We start from the raw sequence: 24035 nt of genomic DNA, 5'->3' as shown, positions 1-24035 counted from the left end.
AAGATAATTGTACCTATATGTCTTAGTTACTATTCTCATTGCTGAGACAAAATACATCAGAGTCACTGAGAAAGGAATTAGGGAAACAGTTCCTTTCACAATATCATCCAAAAAAATGAAGTATCTAGGAATCAATCTAACAAAAGCAGCAAAAGACCTCTACACTGAAAACTACAGAACTCTGAAAAAAGAGATCGAAGAGGATATAAGAAAATGGAAAGCTATCCCCTGCTCCTGGGTAGGAAGAATCAACATAGTGAAAATGGCCATACTACCAAAACTGCTATAGAGATTCAATGCAATGCCAATTGAAATTCCAGCACTGTACTTCACAGAACTAGAAAGAAGAATCCAAAAATTCATTTGGAACCATGAGAGACCTAGAATAGCAAAAGCCATCCTAGGCAAAAGACACATGGCAGTGGCTATAACAATTCCCAATTCGAAACTATACTACAAAGCCACTGTGATAAAAAAAACAGTATGGTACTGGCAAAGAAATAGGCTTGAGGATCAGTGGAACAGACTGGAAGACACAAAAGCAACTCCAGATGTACTCAGCTGCCTCGTCTTTGACAAAGGAGCTGACCATCCCCACTGGAGGAAAGATAGCCTCTTTAATAAATGGTGTTGGAAAAACTGGATCTCAACCTGCCAAAGATTAACACTAGACCCTTATCTTTCACCATGCACTAAATTAAAATCCAAGTGGATTAAAGATCTAAATATTAAAACAGAAACAATAAACTTGCTGGAAGATAAGTTAGGCAGAACTCTTGAAGACATTGGCATAGGAAAAGACTTTATGAACAAATCCTCAGTAGCACGGGAACTAGCAGAAAGAATCAACAACTGGGATCTTATCTTATTAAAAAGCTTCTGTACTGCAAAAGAAACCATCAACAGAACTAAGAGACCACCTACAATGTGGGAAAAAATTTTTACCAGCTGCTCCACAGACAAAGGACTATTATCTAGAATATATAAAGAACTCAAAACAGCCAGCTGCCCCCCAAACATAATGACCCAATTCAAAAATGGGCATTTGTAATGAACAGACATTTTTTGGACAAAGAAGTAAAAGCAACAAGTAAATACCTGAAAAAATGTTCCACATCACTGGTCATTCAAGAGATCCAGATGAAAACAACACTGTGATTCCACCTCACCCCACAAACAATGGCTGCTATCAAGAAATCAATCATTAACAAATGTTGGCAGGGATGTGGGGAGAAAGGAACCCTTCTCCATAATTGGTGGGAGTGCAGACTGGTGCAACCACTATGGAAATCAATATGGAGATACCTCAAAGAGCTGGGACTAGAGGTTCCATTTGACCCAGACATCCCTCTGCTGGGTATCTTTCCAAAAGAATTAAAAGAATCATACCACAGTGATATATGCCCAGCAATGTTTATAGCAGCACAGTTTGTAATAGCTAAAACTTGGAAACACCCCATTTGCCCATCAGTTGGAAACTGGATAAAGAAGGTGTGATTTTTCTATAAAATGGAATACTACTCTGCCATAAAGAATGAGAAATTAGATTCATTCATAGGAAAATGGGTACATTGTGAGGATATACTCCTAAGTGAAATAAAGAAGCCACACGTGTAAATACTGAATAGTTTCTCTAGTGTGAAAAACTATAATAGTACATAAGATATTATGAGATAATTGACCACGTGAAATAAAGGGGCTAAAGGTATCGGGAAAGTGGGAAGGGTAGGGAAAAGGTAATAAGGGAAAAGAAAAATATACGAAAAAATGGAAATACAGTGTTTGTAAATGGGGAGGGGAGGAGGGGGTGAAGGGAGGGCAGGGATAAGGGGAAAAAATGAGAACCAAGACCTGTCATGTAAAGGTACAAGATCCCAATAATGAATGTAATTGTACTGTATCCCTAAAATGTACCAATAAACTCAATAAAAGAAAAAAAAATACATGATGCTGTAAGTTAAAGAAGAAAAGATTTGTTTGACTCACGTTTCAGTTTACAGTTGGCCGGCTCCAACGCAGGGTGACGTGGCGGAGGAGAAAATTCGAAGCTGGGCAGAAGACGCCAAAGCAGCAAAGTAGCCAAGCAGCAGCAGTAGCCTGCCTCTCCCCTTTATCCCTTCCAGGCTACCCGCCCTTCGGGTGGTGCCACTCACACCCAGGTGGGTCTTCCCATTATCCACACCCAGAGCTGTGCCAAACCAATCAGTGCGCTAATTAGTGGTCACATGCATTTCACCTAGCATCACACATCCTAGATCCAGCCACCTCTGAAAAGCACCACCCACACAGCCTAAGGGGCTGTTGGGGAACACCGGGACCAAGCTGTAATGCCACACACAAAAGAATTGGTATCCTATCTCATAGCAAACAGGAAAAGATAAAAAGAAAAGAGTTCAAGATTAAATACTATGTGTTTCAGAGAAGAAGTATTTTCAGTATCTCAAAAGTCATTTTAGTAATTGTCCAATGCATATTATCTATCTGTTTCTGTGACAGTTTTCACCAGAATTGAGTCTGATGGTAAAGGGGTGGTAGGATGTAATTTAAATGGAGTCTTCACACCGTGATGGTAGGTGTATAATTGGTATCAAGTTTGCATTATTGTATTTTATGAGGGTGAGTATTTACAAACTTTGTTTAAGTCAAAATGGACCAGATGCAACTCGGCGCCACTGTTTCCCAATCTCTATATGACTGCTTGTGAGTGAATGGTTCTAAATAGTTAATAATTCCGTAAAGGAATCGTCAGTAGATGAGGTAGAAAGGGTTGAATGGAGCACAGTCTTGAAAGGCCGTGTGTGTGGTGATTTTGCCTTGTCCTTTTGAATTTAAAGCAGTTAAGGCAGCTCTTTAATTACATTTGCATTTTAGAAAACTCATCCTGTTAGCAAAATATAGACTAAATCTGCGAAGACCAATATGGAAAGCCCGAGAGTTAGGGGCAAATCAAGATGACTGGATCTTAAAGGCAGGAGAATTTGGGACAGAAAATCCATGACAAATTTCAGAGATAATTTAGTACCTAGACTACGATATCGCACAAGGCTGTATCATAACCGATTCTGAATGCGTTTAACTAAAAGGGAATCAAGAAAAATATTTGTGTGCACCATAAAAGGACTGCCCACGTGTTACTATGAAGCAAAGTAATATTTTCCAGGTCCCAAGTTCGACCCCTACTTACTTCCAAAGGAAAAAAAAAGGACAATTCTACATTTTTACCTTTAATATGCTCTTGAACCATGCTGCTCATTTTTTAAAAAATTATTTGCTTATATTATTTCTTCAGAATATCATACATTTGCATCTATAATGTTAAAGTAAAACAATCTTAGAGAATCTGAGACTAGAAGATGCCTTAACAGTGCATAATTAATTTCAAATATTTGTACTATTCTTTTATTTAATAGCTGCTTGCAGTCTTCATAGACCTACCATTTGAAATTTTCAGAAATAAAGTATTTCCCAGCTGCTAAGAGAAAATGTGTGAAATGTAGCTGTATTCTTATTTCACCAGTAAAAATCTTGGATTTGCCCTTTTTTTATGGTTATCAGTCTGAAAGTGGACACGTTTCAGAAGATTATAGAAGACGATGAAGCCAAATGACTTCAAAGTATGATCCAGTTAAATAATCCATACTTCAGGGTGCCCCCAAGGCTTCGGCATCTGCAGTGGAGTATTTAATTAATAATTTGTACTTTACAAAACCCATCATTATATATTTATACGACAGACTGCTAAGACTTTTTAAAAGCTGTTTCAGTACTGTCAGTTCTGCTGTTCCTGGGTTTGTACTTTTATGTGATGAACCCACAGGGCTAACCTCCAGGGTCCTATCTGCCAGGAGGATCTTTTGTCACAAGTTTCAGTTTATAAAATCTTTTCAGATCGTTATACTACTTGATATTCTAAAAAATGCATAATGTAAATTGTGTTATTAATTTATAATATAGATAGGAATATTAAACTCTAAGGGATGCTGACTTGCTTGCATAGCAAACAGTCCTGGAGTGATGCAGAGTTGCTCCCTAAGTATGATGTGCGGTGGGAGACGTTACTCTCTATGTAAATATTCAATTATCTAAATACAGTTTTTGAATTGACACATAAATCTACAAAGCCATTTCTATTCTATATCAATATTACATAATTTCAAGAGTCATATTGTAAAGCAGACCTATTGGCACACACCTTAATCTCAGGACTCAGGAGTCTGAGGCAGGAAGGCCACCATGAGTTTGAGGCCAGCCTGGGCTACAAAGTTCAGGGCCAGCCTGAAATACTCAGGGAGACCCTGTCTCCAAAAAAAAACAAAAAAAACAAAAAAAAAACAAATCATGCTGTAGATTTTCCAAGAGGTGGCAAATCAATTCCATGCGATATCATGTGGTTTAAATTAGCAATAGTTCTATAATGCTGTCATATAGGAAAGTCATGAATGCTGTTTTCTTCTTGAACATCTTAACTCTTTATATCTTACTTAGGATGACTTCTTTAGGTCTAAAGTGCAATTAGTCAATTATTTCTTAATATAAGAGAAGGAGCTAAGAATCAAAAGGAGCCTTCCTGTTAGCAAATCCCTCGTGCTGTCCAGGATGCTAGAATTTCCTTGTGTTTTGGTTCATAAGTGGTGGCTGGTAGTATAAACAGCCCTGTGAAGAAATGGCTAGCACCAATCCTTGACCTGCTAGAGACAACACAGAAAAATATGCACCAAACTCATCTAATCAGATCAAATATATCCATGTGTCTTTAGGAAGTCAGCTGGTTTTTTATGTATTACTCTCAACTGTTGGGAAGTTTAATGTTACTGTTTACTTTATTCAGCCTATATTTTCTGTACTGATATTCCTTTCCAAGGCCTACTGGAAATACAATGGTGAACAAACTAGACATGGTTCATACTTTCATGGACTGTATCTTACCAGTGGAGGGCTCTGTTCAGTGAAGTGATGTTTTCTAAGTGAATTGTCAGGTATGTTTTGATGTGGAGTAGGCAGAGCCTGCAGTCGGGTTCAGATAGGCAGCAGCGGCGTTATCTGGGTAAGAGAAGCTGTTGACCTGTGTTCAGAGAGTAGCAGTAGGGATGGAAAACTGGGAGACAAGATACAGAGGATGCAGTATGTCTTTGTTGCTAATTACACGAGAAAGTAGTAAAATAACCATGCTTAGTCAGGACAGTTACACTTCTGCTTTTAGTCCCTTCATAATTATTGAGTCTCCCCTCTCACTTTGAAAAACATCTAAAATAGTATATATTTTAATCCATCTGAGAGATAGAAGAGGGAAGAGGAGTAAAACATAGTGCCCTAGTTTCTAGAATGAACAGCTCTGTGGATAATTTGGTCATTTAGAGAAAGGGAGGGGGCTGCAGAACTGGTGAGAAAAGTTTCAGAGTTCAGGTGTGGTGTGTTTAAGATGACTAACGTGGTAAAGAGAAGGCATAACATCAGGAGACTATGTGTGGTCAAGAGTTCAAATAGGTTAGAAATGTATTCATTTGGTAGTGATCCACACGGATACCTAAAGTTCCTGGAAGGAAAGATCATCAAGCCAGCAAGTATGAAAATCATTGTCAAGAATCCAAAGTCCCAGAAACACTCAGAGGGGCAGCTGCTTTTCAGAGTTGGGCAAAGTAGGAAGGAAAAACAAAGATTTGGAAAGGAGAGGCCAGAATCATAAGAAAATAAGGAGATGCCCAAGGAGTGGGAACCCCAGGAAAAGTGTACTGCAAGGAAGGAGAGGAGAAAAATGCCAGGTGTTTTCCAAGGATGTATGAAAGAAGAGAAACGGGCCCACCTGAAATTAGGAGCTAGTAAGCCATTGCTGACGGTGGTTTGTTCGTGTTGGGGAACAGATGCCTGGTTATGGAATTGTCATGAACTTTTGAGATGGGGATGAGAGCAGTTATTCAGAAATGCACCTGAGAAGGGAAGAAAGAATTAGTGAAATTCCAGGAGGACTGGCAGAATTTGAGTAATAATGCCTCTGAAGATACCATATGATCACCTATGTTCTATTTAGTCTTTCATCTTTTAATGGCCATCATGAAGGCAGAAGATTTTGTTTGGTCATAGCTACTAGTTTTAAATTTTCAGTTAAATTTGTATGACTTTAAAATGTTATTTTTAAGAAGTAGCAGCAAGGACATGACTTATAAAGTGACATTAGCTATTTTCCCCTCAAGAAATGCATTTGTGAATTTGCTAAGTAAAAATGAAACTCTGCTGTCTTACTTTTTCACACTGTACAAAGAATATGGCTCTTGGCTTAAGAATAGGGGGGAATTCTCCAGATGTTCTTAGGCAGATTAAAAAAAAGGTAAAGATTAATGGCAAGCAAAGCCATTTCTGGAAAAGGTGTTCTACCTTGTCTGTGTGAACATGCATAAATTACAGACTGGGTCAACTACTATAATTGCATTTTACTCTCTTTGAAGAAAATAGAATATACTCGCTCAAGGTCACTACTTGTATTTCCATGAATATTTCCTCTAAACTTTAATGATTTTAAATAAGATTTTTCATGTTCCTTGGTTCTAGTAGAAAACTACAGGTAATTAAAGTGTTCAACGTAATAAATTGATGCACGTATTGTATTAAACATACTGTTGGGAGTAACAATAATAATGAATGATACAACGGAAAACTCTGAGGAGGCTTCACGATCAAGGTAAAGCACCTGCTAACAGATCATGTGCCCTGGGTGAATTTGATTCACTTTGTACCCTCACTTGCAGTAATTTTATTAAGGATCAATAAATACCCCTTTACAGAGGAACTGTAATCGTGACAGACAAAACTCCTTTGCCCAACTCAAGTAAATGAACTTGGTGATTTTATTCCTTCTAATCTTTTCGTAAATATGGATCGAAGCCCAGGCTTTAGTGAAGTCATAAGCCAGCACTTGAAGGGAGTGACATGGATTTACATAATACATTCTTCTTTATCGTTAAGTCTATTGATACAGTTTGGATATCCATAATGATCACATCCATCCTTTGGACTTTGTACCTGTAATGATAAATCTTAAGTAATATTTTTTCCCATTTCCTTCCCCACCCTTCTATCCACTTCTCCTTATTGGCAAGGGTGCTGTTTCCATGATAGTCTGAATGTTGTGCACTCTGAATACCCCCTTAAATTAATTTGTATTTCTTTTCAAAGGTTCCTGCTTAGATTTGGCATTTCATTTATCTGAATGTGTTTAGCTAAATTCTTAGCAAGTCTGTATTACCAACAAGACCGTAAATATTCTTCTTCCTCTGAATTTGAAATTGTTTATCTGGCACCTTCACATTTGTTTTATTATTTAATTATTAAGCCTGGGTGTATTGAAGCTACTATTCATTATGTATTTCTGGTGGATCTTAGCAGTCATGAACATTCTTATATAGCATGCTAAATATGGCATACTATCTTTAGAAAATTATTCCACAACACCATGTTTTGTAGAATTAAAATGTTGTGTTTAAAATTTTGACCTCATCAAACAAGAACTGATTTTCACAAAAAATTGGTCAAAAACATTTAATTCTGTAAGTCACACTTTGTAAGAAAATCACAAAGTGATCTCTCCCCTGGCCTCTGAAAGGAAAGCATGACATAGAACCAGGTGTGAGTGGGCTTTGATGAACAGAGTGAGGGTTTGTTTCACAGACTAAAGTCTCATCCAGAGATTTTATACATAGGACATTCTGTTTCCAGTCCCATTAGAAGTATCAGTGTCAAACCAATCTAATGTGAAAGTTACAAACAATAAATGCATTTAGATTTTATAGCCAACTTTGGAATGTATTCTACTGTTTTCAGTACTTATAGCTATACTGCATTAGATATGTGTGTATTCCTAAAGTAGATGAAAGAGACAGCCAATATAGTTGCTGTATGTTTTGATGGATTGAGAACCATAGGTCACAGTGTGGTAAACTTTGAGTGATGCCTGTTCATAAAGTCTGAAATCCCTGCAGCTTGTATGTTTAGGTAGTGTCAAGTCATAAAGGAAAGCTCCTTTTGCCTACCAGAAAAATAAAAAGAAATAAAAGCTGAAGGCTTGCTTGAGAGTAATTGTTAACAATTACTGGTCCATACGAAAGTTTCATCCTGTGCAAATTAAACAGAATAAATTAGGAGAGATATAGTGAGTTTTTTTATACAGTTGTGTCCTAATGGATTGTTTTTCAAACTATATCTTACGTTTAGGTAGTGTCAAGTCATAAAGGAAAGCTCCTTTTGCCTACCGGAAAAATAAAAAGAAATACAAGCTGAAAGCTTGCTTGAGAATATTGTTAACAATTACTGGTCCATACGAAAGTTTCATCCTGTGCAAATTAAACAGAATAAATTAAGAGAGATATAGTGAGTTTTTTTATACAGTTGTGTCCTAATGGATTGTTTTTCAAACTATATCTTTCCCACTAATCTTTTTTTGTTGGGGGGAGGTTTGAGATAGGGTTTCACTATGTAGTTGAGACTGACCTGGGACTCACTATGTAGCCCAGGCTGGTCTCGAACTCACAGTGATCCTCCTGCCTCAGCCTCCCAAGTGCTGGAATTACAGGCATGCGCCACCATGCCCGGCCCCACCAGTCTATCTTTATATCACCATTTTATAAAACGGTGTTAGATAAACTTACCCTTAAACTTCTCACGTGGGAAAAATAACCCTCTCAGCCTTCTTCTGACAGGCTGGTGGGGAAACTGGAGCTAACCTTTACCTGTGCAGAGCTGGAGTTAGGAGAAAAGAAGTCAAAAGAGGAAGCTGAATTTAAAGATGGATGACTTTTGAAAGAGAACATACACACTGTCCATTTGAAATATAGAAGCTGAGATCTAGAGCCTGGCTTGTGTAGTTGTTCATTCCAGCTGCAAGGGGCTCTGACAGATACTTGAGTGTTTTTCCCATATGTGCCTAATCTTAAAAACCCTCTGGCCTCTTGTCACACACGGTTTTGACAGTAGGGTCCACAGTCCTGGAAACTGTGTAACAATATTGACGATGTCTTAGATTTTGTCTCTGTCCTCTGGCAGTTTATAATCTGTTCTTCACTCTCTAAGCCTCAAGGCTTTTGTATGAGTAAGGTGCAGGTGAAACTGCTTTCTTTGCCAGTGTTCAAGGTAAGTGAGAGAAAGGAAACTGTCTTCAGAGAGTTCCTCGGGCTTATATATTTGTAATTTTTTTCTAATCTCTACAATTTTTTATTTTGTTTGTGTTCCTTTTGGGATAAGGCTTGTGAAGGTGGGTTTTTTTTGGGGGGGGGAGAAGAAAGGAGGGGGAAGAAAAGAGAAAGGAAGGAAGGAAGAGAAAGAAAAGGAAAAAGAGGAAGAAAGCAAGGAGGAAGGGAGGGAAGAGGGAAGTAAAGGAAGGGAGCGTCTACAAAGAATTGGGAAAATAATCACCTTCTCCAACTTCTATTCCCCAAGTTCACCATTGGAATCTCCTAAGTAAATGTGCAGCTTGCTTGGATGTCTCTGTTCTGCTTTTCCTCCTGTCTGCTAACCTACAGTGCATCTTAAATCTTGTGTGTGGAGTTCTTTCCCCGTGTCCCCGGTGGCGGACTAAGCATTTATTTAACTAACGCAGTGTGTCGAAGCTGGGTGTAGCCTACCTTGCCCCACAGCACGGAGCACACACGTCACGGGAGTCAGGAGGGGTTTGCTGCACGAGGTGATGAACAGATCTCTAAATCTGACCCCATCTCTTTCCAGTGTATTATTAGCTACAAATTTTGTATTCTGACTTACAGAACAAATTTTTAAAGCGTGTCTTTTTATAGTAACTTTGGGCTAGGAGGTAATTTTCTCTTTTATAATAATTAGCTGCTTTCAGTAATTTGTGTTTCTGATTCGTTTAGCAGCAGCAACAGAAGAACCAGAAGTGATCCCAGATCCAGCCAAGCAGACAGACAGAGTAGTGAAAATAGCAGGGATCAGCGCTGGAATTCTGGTCTTCATCCTCCTCCTCCTCCTCGTCATATTAATTGTGAAAAAGAGGTAAGATGTAAGATTGGCCTGTCCCACTCTCTTACACGGATGTCACTAGTTCTCAGGCACCGTTCTCCTCAGTTTCTGCTAAGTTAGAACAATCCAATGGAATAATTTCATTTTAACAAGGTTGCTGGTACCTGCTCTATTACATATGCTTTTTACATAAGTTCTTATATGGTTATTTGCAATTAAATTTGGGGTGTAGAAGTATTCTCTTTGTTAATGTTCAAATTAATGTAAAAACGTAAAGGTCAAAAGAGAAGAGGTACTTGAGACATTAATTTTCCTTATATTTGGTGTGTTATTAAGAATGACAAAAGCTTGGATTTTGTGTGTGTGATTCTTGGGCTATCCTCTGACTTATGTGGTGTTCTTATTCTTAGTTCATATTTTTTCTCACGGTTGTCTGCAAATAGGATATAAGAAAAATATAAACAATGTTAAATTACTTTGTATATTAAATATTCACTGACTAAAATTTTCACATGAAGAGTAAAATGTTTCATTGAACATTGCTTTTTATCCTATTTCAACCAACGTTGCCATCTTCTGGAATTACATGAAGATATTAAGGCTTTCTCAAATTTAAACTGCTGTCTTCTGGAGATTATCCTATGTTCCTGCTGATAATCATTTCAAAGTATACAATATTTATAATTGAGCTTTGACCACAATATAAAATGTTTTAATCTGTAAACCATTGTCTTAGGAACTAGTACTGCACTCCAATCTGTCCAATCATTGGGCAGTACTACAACTTAGAGGGACTTTTTACTACAGTCTTTACATGCAGTATACATTCCAACATCTTTCTTCATAGATGTGGTTATATTTTATGAGCGCTATAATATACTGAGTGATGTTGTTTATTACATTAACGTAGTACTATACTATTTTAATTATTTAATATTTGAAATAAAGCATTAACATGGTACATAAAACTCATATACATGTTTTAACAATTCCATGAGAGTTTTTTAATATATTGCCTCTTTATAATTACCCCCTGGAGATATATATGTTGGAGAAGACACATCTGCATTAGAAACATTAGGTATGCATTATAGTGTTTGTGTTAAATTAGCTACCTACGTGCTTTCCCCAAATAGTGCTTTCTCTTTTTGCTGCTGTACGCCTCTGTGGTTGGAATTTATATCAGATGTGAGGCAAGACGGAAGGGTTTTAGAAATACACATTTTCTAATAAAGATCAATAAAGTTAGAGAATAACACATTAAAATTTTATGTCTGTTAAGTTTATGTAATTGAAGAATCAAATAGACTGAACTTTGAGTCAACTAACGTTGGCTTCACAATTACAATTAATCTGATCATTTTAGATGGAATCTGAGCGTGAAAGTACATGCTTTGTGATTACGACCTCCCTCAGAATTGAATTAAACAAAGTTTTATTTGTTATTCATGCAAAAACACTTACGCACTTGGTAGCTCTCCATATACATGGCTCTCTGTTCTAGAGCAAAAAAAAAAAAAAAAATCTTGAAAAATAAACTTTCTGAAGTATGCTAAAATAATCATGGAGCAAGATTTTGGGGATATGTTCTCTAAAGCTATATGTCATGGATTCCCTTTCTGGTTCTCATTTTTACAGGATTAGATAAAAAAATCTCTTTAAAATGTTTAAATTTTCATAATTATATGTTAATCAATAGAAACTATGAAGGGATTTAGCATCTCTTCCTCACTAGCATCTTTATGACTTATGCTAAAATAATCATGGAGCAAGATTTTGGGGATATGTTCTCTAAAGCTATATGTCATGGATTCCCTTTCTGGTTCTCATTTTTACAGGATTAGATAAAGCAATCTCTTTAAAATGTTTAAATTTTCATAATTATATGTTAATCAATAGAAACTATGAAGGGATTTAGCATCTCTTCCTCACTAGCATCTTTATGACTAGGGAAAGTTGAAATTTTATAGATGGAAAAGTTCCTCTCCACATATAATATGTCAAAATTACTTGAACTCCTAACTCAACTAAGCAACTTTGTAATGGCTTCTGTCCATGTATAGTGTGTGTCCCACCTGAATCATGCATGATTTAAACACAGATGTTTATTATCCTATAAAAAGTAATAGCATTGGATATTAACCAGTTTATTTTAAAATTTAATAAGTGCAATAGTTGCCCTTCTTAATGACACATTTATAATAAAATAGTGGAAAAGCAGCATATTTTAGCCTTTTATTTGCATTTTATGAGAAATTTTTCAATTTCTCATAACTTTATTCCTCAACTAGAATGACATATATAGACATTTCTCATGTTGAAAAAGTTTCATGTGTTTTAGTTGTTTTCTAAAGGAGTGGTTTGGGATTCAGCTGAGTATAATTTTAAAAGCTGAGTGATATAGAAAGTGAGTTTTTAGGCTGAGAAAAGGGATATTGCATCTTTCAGGACATGATGTCATTTTTAATTTAATTGCTGTGAATTATTTCCAAGTGTGTGCCATTTTTCCATTGATTGATTGCATATTATATTTTAAATGCACAGCATGAGCACATTAATTCCAAACATAAATTTGAAATTGTGTTTCAGTACAGTACATGTCTGTGTATCTGTTCACATGCATCTACTGTAGAAATTTACTTGCCTATATATGGTGTATGGTACATATGTGTATATTCACATAAAATAAATGTATATACCGTGTACCATTAAGATATGACTTATTTATATAAACTTAGGTATTACTCTGCATATATTTTATATTAACGTAATAGGTCATGATGTTTTATATGGAAAGAAGAACAGTCTACTTAGTATACAATTTCTGTACACAGCTGTTCCATTTGTCATGACATTTTGATGGTAATGGATGGTACTATGCTTAAGCGCATGTTGAATATACATAATCCATTTAATTTCTTGATTTTTTGGCAATAAAAGAAATGGCAGCATGTTATTTTTCCCGAATTATGTATTTCAAATTTTATTTTCTGCTGCATATCTGTCTGTTTAATTGCATGGCAAAAAATTAAAAAATCTAACAATGCATGAGCAAGTTCAAATGCAGAGCAAAGAACATTAATTTTATTTTATTTTGTTTTATTTTTAACGCACATTTTTCTGCTTTATTGAATGTGACAGAATCATGCTTTTCATTCACCATTGCTTCTCTTTCTCCACTGTCTGTGATTTGCTTGCCAGGAGGAGCTACTATTCTTACTCCTACTACCTGTAAGTAGAAATGGGTAATGTCGGACTTTACGTGTGTTGGAGGTGCAGTATCCCTTTTCAAAAATACAGAGAAGCAATGTTGGTAACTTTAGTGATATTTCAAAACACGTTTTTCTGGACTCTAAAATGATAAACTATTATCTATTCTGTTTACCTTTTTTAAAAGGGATATTGTATTTCTGTATGTTCAGCTACTTTTAATTTTTATGTACAGTTTTCTATAAGTAGCTTTAGTCTGTAGCAAAAAAAAATCCTTCATTTACTTAATTCACTTTTGTGACTTGTTTAGGATACTTTCTTCATTTTCTAGAGAAAGTTATCATAACTTCCAAATCCCTATCATTATATAGTATCATAGCTGAGAAAATGAGCGGTGTGCTATATTCATAAAACATTCAAAATGCCTTCATAGGTTGCAAATCCGGTCCGTCTGCATGTAATAACATCTCTCTCCATATTTCCAGGAATCCGGGATGGGCTATAACTTCTGAACTCCTTTGCTCTGGCCATGAAATAAATAAAATCACAGTGTTGCAAAGGCAAAATAAATAAATAAATATTATTGTAAGATAAAATAATTGAGTTTGCTTATTATAATTTAAATAAAACAAAGAATTTGTAAAACCAAGGCTAAAAGTCTTCTTGTCAACAAACTGAGGAACAAGGCTTGTATTTAGTTTCTCTTCAGAGTCTGTGACATTCTAGACTTAGGTATGGGAAGCTCATTTTCATACGGAAGGAGACAGTCGTCCTTTCTATTTTCTGAGTCATTTTTTGTTTATGAGTTTAGATATCGGAGTACTTATCCAATATAACGTTTTTCAGAGTTTAAATATGTTCCGGGCATATATTCCACGGCATTTCTATCCCTAGGAAAATGTAAGCTACCTTAACACCAAACTTTTATGAACCAACCAGTGTAATACAATTCTGCCAACATTTTAAATATTATAAACTTGGTTTGGCTTCCTAAAATCTGCTAAAACAAGCAGGTGTAAATGAACATGGCTCCTAGTTGATTGTGGTGAATCATAAAATGCTTGTTAAATCAGATGCGATGAAGCCAAAGGTAATTAACTGTGCTGTCTCGTACAATGATGGAGTGCTTTTTCCCTTTGTGGCCCACCCACACATCCACCTGCAGAAGTTTACGCGGTTGCCTGCTTAGACAGTGAAAGGCATTTGTGTATTGTAGGACTCCAGTGCTTGCAAAATGAATTGCTTAACTGTCCCGAAGTGCACATTATAAATGCTGGTTGCTCATGGGAGGACAAAGCATGAGACATACTGGAATCAACAAGTGCTTAATTATGGGAATGTCAATAAAGTCTACCACTCACCATCAGTGTATCTGCAAAACTAGCTTGGGATTCCCTCGTTGGAGGCTGGGTGCACATTTCTGAGTTCTGGGCAATGCAGCAGGCCATGCTAGCACTATGGTGATACTTAGCTATCCTGGCATTTTAAATCCTCACTAGAAAGAAGCTCACAGAGCTATGTGTGTAAGGGCTGATTAAACATACCTGTTGACGCTGATCTGAATCAGGGACTTACTTCCTCATGAAAGTAGAAGTTCACTAAAGCAGAAATAAAGAAAAGCACGTGTGATCTTCGGGCTAATCTTCATGGGCATCGTCATTGTAACTGCCAGTCGCGGATGGAAACACCTGACACTGGTGTGAAGTCGTCTTTGTTCTGTAGTAATGCAAATGAAAGCCCACCTCACAGGGTTGTCCTGAGTACTGAGATGCAAGAACCCAGCCAGCGGCGCCTGGCTGACAGGAGTCTCCAAAGGTGCCCGCATAATTTGTGTGCTAATCATAATTTGTGAACCTGAAAAGTCAGAGTTCTTCACTGAGTGAAAACTATCACTTTCCATGCATTTGAAAAATTCATTAGTTCTTCATTTTTCCCCAATCATGGAATACATGTAAATTATACATATTTGAAAGTATCATAGAAGTTGTCATTTCTACTTGCTATTTTCTATATGGCCATCATCTTAAAATTTTTAACATTATTTTGAATCCAAACTTGAGGGTGTGCTGTTACAATCCACCTCGTTCTCTCACGTTATTTTTTGAGCAATAAATTCATTCTTTCTTCTTACCCAAGAAATAGTTACTGCTTAAGCATTTTTCTACCTTTTAAAATTTACACATGTGGACACATTTGTGACTTCTTCATTTTCCTCTCTAATGTGTAACAACCAGTGTTTAACAATTAGATATGCGGTGCTTTTAACATAGGACACTGTAAGTGGCAGTAAAAGCAGTGTAAGCATCAGAGCATAAAATAAGAGCTTAGGCTTCGGAACCAAGTCATTCTTCAGAAACAACCTTGGGAAGGTTAATTCCTCTAATCCTCAGTGAACTCATCTGCATGGTTAGAAGAACCCTTATCCTGTTTTCAGTCACTTGATCTGAGAATTGAGTTAACAAATGAAAAGTGCCACACACATAACAGCACATAGCATAATTTATCTATTCAACAAGTATTTGCTGAATGCCGGCTATTTGACAGGTGCTGCTCCAACAGCCCAGGAGATAAATCGTATCTCTTTTGATACAGATATCGAAGTAGATACATATACACAGATGGTCTCTCTCTTCATGAAGCACACAGTGGGGAAAACAGTTGAAAAGCACTTGTAAAGATATGTGGGATTACAAAGGGAGAACATGGTGCTATAGAACATCTTTTAGCTGAAACAGAGTGGATGGCTCTTAACCAAATATCACAGGCCAGAGAAAGTTGTAGATGCAAAAACAGTGGTGACCTAGAAGCGTTTGAAAAATGAAAGTTGGTAGACTAAATATGACTTGGTGATATTTAATTAAATCCGCACACTGTCTCAAAAAGTAAAACCACTTCAAAAAATCAGGAAAGCTAATATAAACATTTAGAATGGTTTTGCCTTTGAAAAGCAATTAGCTCTGAGTTTTAACTCTCAGATTAAAGGCCAGTCGTCACTTAGGCAAGCTACTCCTAAACTGCTTGGCAGTGTTTTGCAGTCTTCACCTCCTAGACTAACAGAAGGGTGAATAGCTGTGTTGGGGTAGAAAGCAGACGCTGCCCATGAAGGTCACCATTTGGTGGTGGTGGTGGTGGTGGTATACATTGTCCTTGTGTTCTTAAATATGACTATTAGTCTCATGGTAATTGTTTCTTTAAAACGTAGGGTCGTCTCTCTCTCTCTCTCTCTCCAAGTTTTAGTTTGTGACTGTCTTATTTGGTACCAGAATATTACATTAACATGTCATGCGTTTTGAGCATGCCCCATGAGGACAAGTGGTACAATTCTCAGAGGATAAAAACACTGGAACAGTTCTCAAATTGCTAGATTAATTTTTTAACTTCAAAGCCTTTGGGCATGAACTGAATCTACTAAATGAGCCTTTGTAGTATTAGTAATGCATTTACTCCTGCACAGACCCTAATGAGGAGCAGAAGAGACTATCTTAACTTCACAATCTAGCTGAGAAATGATGTTCTTAGAACAAGAACATTTCCAAGACAGCATAACTACTGCCGTAAACTTACTTTAATAATTTGCCTACCACAGAGGTTTACAGTGTTTTTGTGTCATAAATAAGTTGCCTAGTTAATGTGATTTTAAATATTTCATATACATTTAATAGTTCTTTTCTCCATGCATGTGTCCTATGAAATAGTCACATAACAGCAAAATATAATTTCCATTCTTGATTTGTAAGATAGAGGCATCATTATTTGAGTAGCTCAGAATATAAAATCTGCTCCTTTCTAAATCTTCTCAGTTATTATACCCTGTGATGTTCATAGGCATGTCTGTTGTGAAAACTTTCTCATAGGGTTTTTCATCACTGATTTACAGGAATGGGCCATATCAGTACTCCAGGATGGTGATAATTTCCATTAGAAATCTACATCTTTCTCAGAACTTTTCTTACACATATATGCTTTAACCCCCTATATTGATATGTAGTTGAACTGTATGGTGCTGTGGTTGATTTTAAAACTTCAGGTTAGGTTTTTATTAATCTTGTATATATGTTGTTAAAGAAGTTAGTGCTATCCATGTTACCTTTTTTACTCAGTAACAGCAGAGGGAAAATTAAGAATGAGCCATTTTTGCACTACTGGGTATCTGAACCCATGGCCTTCACACTGAGCTACACCTCAGGCTTTTTTTTTTTTTTTTTTTTTAATAAGGCCTCATAAGTTGTGCAGACTGGGGTGGACCATGTAATCCTCTTTCCTCACCACTCTGAGTGCTGGGATTACATTCATGTGCCATCAGGTCAGAATAGGACTTCCCTTTGTCTTCTTTTCTCTGGGTGGCCACCATAAAACAAATTTAGGGCACACTGATTTCAAGAAAAACTTTCAAAAGTTGATCAAAGGAATTGGTCACCTAGCAGAATGATTAAAACTTAACTTTAGTTTCAGTCATCCTTCAATTGCTCTACTTAGGAAGTGCTTAGACTTTTGATAAATGTAGTTCTATTCTTAGGAGATTTATTTTTAACAGAACGAAATATAGAAAACAATGAGAGGTTTGTGTTGACAGCTTGAATGTTGACTGAAAAGTGGCATAGTTTTGCAGAAACCAACCAATGTACTTGTTTGAGTGTCAACTCAATTCCTGATACTATAACCAGTTCTTGGGTTTTCTAATCCACGTTTGCAATCTTGTCCTTGGGCGCACTTGAGCTACTTATCGCCGGTGTCGGATCTCAGTCAAGCCTTGTACTCAGGGCTCCCTCTCCTATCTGCCTTGCAGTAAGCTTGCTAAGAAGCGCAAAGACGCGATGGGCAACACTCGGCAGGAGATGACTCACATGGTGAATGCTATGGACCGGAGCTATGCGGACCAGAGCACGCTGCACGCCGAAGACCCTCTGTCCATCACCTTCATGGACCAGCATAACTTCAGTCCAAGATGTAAGTTCTTCAGTAAGACTTTAACAAGTTGTCTTGAAGCTCTGTAAATGCATTTATCTACTCATCAACTCAATGACAGATAGCAGGAGAAAGGGGGCGGAAACAGCTAGATACAAAAGAAAAGATGTATGGAATTCTTAAGAAGCCCGTTTTGAGGCTTGAATACTGGGTTTCGTTTAACTTCACACTGTATCAATCTCATTCTTAAAGTATAAGAAATATTCCAAAAGTATATCACTGAGACCACAGAAAGTGCTTTGAGTTAAAATATGTGACTGCCTACATGAAATGAATTCATGTGAGAATTTATAAATATTTTACCGTTTCCATCTTTCTTCGTATAAGATCAAGTTTCTATTGAGATAAGAAGAAACAATAATTCTTGTTGGGAATTAGTAATATGGGTAAAAATATTCCATTAAAATAGTCTACTATAGAATCCTAGGAAATCTCAGGGCTAAAAGGTTAACTAGGGGAGAGATTAGTTTACATTTGTCTTAAGTTGCTAGTGTGAAGTGCGAACTGTCCATCTGCCCATCTTACAAAATCGTATCATTTGCAGATGATTTCAATAATTATCTCAGGTTCAATATTACTGTTTATCTTCAAATTTCCTATAAATTTCATATTCTGTTCTATAGTACTTCAGTTTATTTTAAGTTAATTAAATTTCCCTGACCTGATTTCACTTCCTCAAATCCCCAAGTAAAACTGTGCTTGAAGTGCATGTATCAGGTTTGTTGGTCTTTTGTAGGCAGAGGCATTTTTGTCACAAACCTAGGGATATGGAAAATGTGCATGTAAGAAAAAAGTCACTAGTAGGACTGTTATTTCTTATACAAATTATACATGTATGTAGTGACAAGGTTGGAAGCAAACTATTTGTAGGTTGTACATCTTTACATCTTTTCAGAGAGGGAGAATGTTTCCAAGTATTCAGCTTGTGAAATTTTTCAGTAATTATGGGCTCTAAATGCAGCCTGTTATTTTCCCTAACATACTTATCTATGCCAAATTAGGAGTTACAAATATAATATGAGTCATTTTAGAACTTCATTGAAAACATGATGGGGTCTTTCTGATCTATTTTCTTTTCATTCCACCGTAAGATAAATGATAGGGAAGAATATGAAATACTCTTTCTGTTGAAAGTAAGCTTTGCTAAATATATAAAAGTACCCTCTCTTTAAGTATTTGATTTAATATGTAATCAATTATAGGTATGAAAGCATTTCTGGCCGCTAAACTTTTCTAATTATTGCGTATGTCGGTACCTTATTAGAAAACCTCAATTCAGCAAGGTGGCTGTAAAAATCTACTTATGCATTTAGATAAAAGATTACATCTATTTCCTACAGTTAACCAAAGAAAATTTTGTTTGGAATGAATATGAGATCACTTTTCTCCAGTACCTTAGATCTAAAATGCATGGTTTATTTCTCCCTAATTGTATACTCTTTGTCATGTCAAGTTGAATCCTCTTCCTTTTCAAATTAAACAGAATACTAAAATATAATTACAGATATGCCTTTCTTGATGCTTTGACATAACCCAAGCTAGAAGAGAGAATTTTCCTCTTGCAGGATCCAGTAATGGAAGTTGAATAATTACCCTTCTTAGGAAAGCATAATCCATTATTTAACAAAAAGAGTTCAAAATTTAATTTCAGAGCAATATATTCCTTCATGAGCTTTGTTTTCCTACAGTGCCCAATGATCCTCTCGTGCCGACTGCTGTGTTAGGTGAGGCCCTAAATCTTTATCATCGTCATCATCATCATCATTTTTAAAAATTTATTTATTTACTCATTCATTCGTTTATTTATTGCATGGATCACAACTCCTTGCATGAGTTGTAGCTTTGTCTGAATAATAACTCTTTGTGATTCAGAACGCATCTTGCATTTAAAATAGCCATAGTCTTATCAGAGACAGCAACACTATTCAATGTAAGTAGATTTAGTGAATTTCCACAGAGCAGAGTACAGTATACCATTTAAAGCATCGTGTTCTCTAAATTATGATTCTTCTAGATTTAAAGTGAAAGTCCAGGGGCCTTTCATTCAGGGCTAATAGTAATCTATCTAATTTAGTGAAATGAGACCTGGTGATATAGATCTCAGGACCAATGACAGCTAACCCTAGCGTATATATAAAAGTTACCTGTGGGGAAGAATTATTCTAAATCTTTTTAACTTTATAGCAATAAAAGGATACATTTATAAGTGAATACTAGGACTAGATGCAGGTACTTTTCTTTGGTCTTTACTAAGACTTTAGAAGCGTAGGATAAGTTGTTAGAATCTCGATGTGGGCTTTGGAATTGCATGCAAACCTTTTATGACTAGTACTGTGTTTTTGAAATGCAGGATAAGCCACATACCTGGTTTACCTCTGTAACATCCAAGACTCCTGAGATTGCTAGTGATGGCACGGGCCTTCCCACTGGAGCATTGCATTAATTTTAAAATTGAGCTATTTCAGAATGAAATGAGTTTCATTCAAAGTATATCCTTTTCCTTGACCAGGTTGCTTATAGGTTCACAAGTTCCATATCAATCTTACCTCAGTGTTGTTAAATTAAGATTTAACCAAAGAAATACGGAGATTATCAGATAAATATCTTTTAAAATTCACATTTCTTGTTAAACACAAAACTTTTAGCTTATATTTTACACTCTTTTGTGCCTGCTTCGGCAGCACATAGAGTGTACACATGTTTGCGCTATTCGTGTTTGATTATGTTACACAACGTTTTGCACAATGCTACTAATTCAATGAAGTAAAATAGACCTCTTACCCACGAAAGTAATTGTTTCAAATTACAATTTTATCATTGGTATAAGGGATGTACATTCTAAAAGAATCTGGGTTCCTCCTACTGCACTCTCTGGGTGACACCCACATCAGTAAATAGGGAAATGAACTTGGGATCTGTCCCAAGAGGTGGAATCTTGAGTGGTGGCCACCGAGGAGGCCCCACATCCCCCTGTAAAGTCATCTTTCTCTTGAGAATGTCAGGATGCTGTCAGGATCAAGTTAAATGAAAGTTCAGCTAAAGTATCACAAAACTCACTGGGAAAGAATCAATAGCCTAAAAGTTAAAATTTCATGTAATGATTTTCTAAGCCCCTGTAGAATTAGGTTCATATCTCAGTCCTCCTGTGTGTGGACTGACTGTACTCATAAAGATATCTTGTGTGTTTGCTGTCCCATCTTTATAGCAGTAAAGTACTTCCTACTGCACCGTGTTCACAGGATTTTACAAAGAGAAAATGAAATAATGCCTGTGACTTTTAAAGACTGCAAAGTTTAAACAATTGCTGCAGTAACTTTCCTTAAGAAAAGGAATATTCATGTGTAACGAAGAAAGCACACCACATCCTAAGACCTACTTATGTAAACATTCATTATGCATTTTATTTCATTTTGAAAACCGAAGTGGTTGATGTAAAATAAGGAGTCCACCAAAATATGTGTACATATTTCAGGAAAAGAAAACCTTGTGTAAATATTTTAATATTAACCTCATTGAGACCTCATGAGATGAAGAAGTTACCTTTGGCCTCTGCAATGACAAGAGCTGCTCAGCATGGTGGCCGTGAGCTTCCATACGTTTATTAGTACAGTGAGCGGCTGCGTGGGTGACCTTGGCGCTGAGATCGCTGCACAGGCATTTTCAGCTTCTTCTCTAAGGGCAGCAGTGTGGTGGGTTTTCTATGATATACAGCTTCCTCTGGGGTCCCCCAGAAGAGGGTAACACCATCTGCTGAAAAAACATTGTTCTGTTTTCCTTTTTCTGAAGTGCGTATACATTTTTTCGGCGGACTCCATACATGTTGATGTTCTTTAAAAGCTAAGTCTGTCATTAATCATATTAGCTGTATTAAAGTGCTGCATTTTTGCCATTCGTAGACTATGGGTTTTACAGTTATTTTGCATCTAATTGATTTTGTATTTATAAAGGGCTTTTTGAAATCACCTCAAATATTTCTTAGTATTATTATCTACTTAATGATTTAAAGGGTTTAAAAGCATTTCATATTGATTCATATTTTTGGGTTTTTCTTTTGTGTGTTTCACTGCTTCATTGGGTTTAAGTCCCTATAACTGGTAAGTGTATTACAAAGAACTCTAGAAAACTTTTCAATCAGAGATAGAGTTGCACTTATCATTTTAAATGTGTTATACGGATAATGATTAGTACATGTATCCTCACTAGTAATCACATTATTAGGAGGTTTAATGAGGTGGAAATGTATTGAGATTAATAATTCATATGTGATTACTTTAAAGACCTTACTGCTTATTGTACTACTGTATTAAAGCTTAATGCAACACCAAGGCACTGTTGATTTCGTATGGGGAGACAATCAACTGTAAAATGTGTTATATGGGTGAATTCTGTGTTTCTCACTGAGCCTCTTAGAATTGTAAAACTTCCACTGCTCCTGCAAGGAACGTTTGTGCTCTGTGGGTGTTCCGCAGAGCCCTGGCTACTCGGTCAGTTTCAGCTATTGCATTTTACCTCTTGGTTGTTATCTGTTCTCTTTATGTGTCGTCTTCCACTGTACTTCCTGGGATGGTGCCTAAATGAGTTGCTTCTGAACGGAATTTCCATGGGGAGATGTACACCTTCTTTATGTCAGTCTGTTAATTGTAATATTTGAGCAGAGCTAGATCATTGCAGTCTCAACATAGGGAGGTGACTCTTGTGAATCACGTCTGCTCACAAATGTTTGTGTGGAGAGTGGCGGGCAAACCTCGCATGAAAGGCATTAATTCTTTTGGGTCGTTAAGTCACAGCAGTGTCCACCAGGGGATTTTTTGATTCGATGTGGTGTCTTAGGAGTAAATGCAAAAAAAAAAAAAAAATTACACTCAGCTTAATAAGGGAGGTTAAAGATAAATGCAATCAAGCTAAATTATAGAGGCACACAAATCTGATTGTAGGATTCTTTTTCCCCCCCTTCTCTAGGAAGAAAAGATGCTTATCATGGGGACAACAATTCATTTTTTGCCATATCCTATTTGTAGAGTTGGTGGTAGAACAGGCAAATGTACCAGCACTTGAACTATGTTTTAACTGTTAATTAAATATCGTTCTCTACAGTATGCATTACCATTAAATGCAAAATTTCCTCTGAGAATATATTTTCTTTTCTGTTAATGAGTATGACAGTATAATGCTTTTCTAAGTACCACCCCTTAAAACGTTTGTTTTTTTTTTTAAGTGGTAAGTTTAAATGTGATAAATATAAGCATGCTTCTCCTTGTGTAATGATTAGTACTTCCATCATTAAAATATTGTTTATTCTTCTTAGGCAAAATGTTCTTGTTCTTTTCTTCCTCCTGATGACAGAAAGAAAATTAAAAGTTCCTTTTCATTTTGAGCTAATTACACAGTTGGGAAGGGGCCTGCACTCAAATGTGGGTGGTAAGGGATTTGATGGATTTTAACTTACGCATTGAAATATGTATTGGCCTGCTATGCACTAGGAGTAAAACAGTGTGACTGTGTCTACAGTCTGTGCACTGGGGGTTTAAGAAAGCAAATAGACAAGTACAGAAACAAATTAAAATACAGAACAAGTGAAGCGGCATGTAGGAAAATGGGAAGGCTTGGAAGTGTCAGAAGGAGCCTTGTTAGGGCCGGGATTTAGCTCAGTGGCACTGTGCTTGTTTTGCAAGCTCAAGGTCCTGAGTTCGATCCCTGGTACAAAAAGAAGAAGAAGTCCCTCAGCCTGGACAGTGTGTGGAGAAGTCTGGGGGCGGTATCCATAGTTGGCTCTGGAAGATACCCCTGCTTTGGCTTGCATAGTGATCAGAAAAGTCAAAATATATGAGCCATAAAAGCAGCCCTACTGACAAGAAACCAAGGGCAGGAATGGAATCAGATGCGCACAGAGCCTGGTTGCC

At 36.6% G+C, this 24035-nt stretch overlaps 1 protein-coding gene across 4 annotated transcripts in view; it reads left to right on the top strand.

Moving 5' to 3' along the window:
• Positions 1-24035, top strand: part of Ptprk (protein tyrosine phosphatase receptor type K) — a 482919-nt gene that overhangs the window by 433029 nt on the left and 25855 nt on the right. For 2 of the 4 annotated variants that reach the window (XM_019207689.1, XM_019207688.1), the window contains exons 14-15: positions 9855-9993; positions 17957-18117. In XM_019207689.1, the coding sequence (XP_019063234.1) occupies positions 9855-9993; positions 17957-18117 (300 nt within the window). Of the gene's footprint in view, positions 1-9854; positions 9994-10999; positions 11042-13161; positions 13192-17956; positions 18118-19823; positions 19860-22217; positions 22230-24035 lie in introns of all 4 variants that reach the window. The other 2 variants (XM_033763223.1, XM_019207690.1) reach the window with 2 other exon arrangements.

Source organism: Fukomys damarensis, unplaced genomic scaffold, assembly GCF_012274545.1.
Source record: "Fukomys damarensis isolate Sample0158 unplaced genomic scaffold, DMR_v1.0_HiC HiC_scaffold_14, whole genome shotgun sequence".
NCBI lineage: Eukaryota > Metazoa > Chordata > Mammalia > Rodentia > Bathyergidae > Fukomys > Fukomys damarensis.
This window is presented reverse-complemented; position numbering and strand designations above follow the sequence as displayed.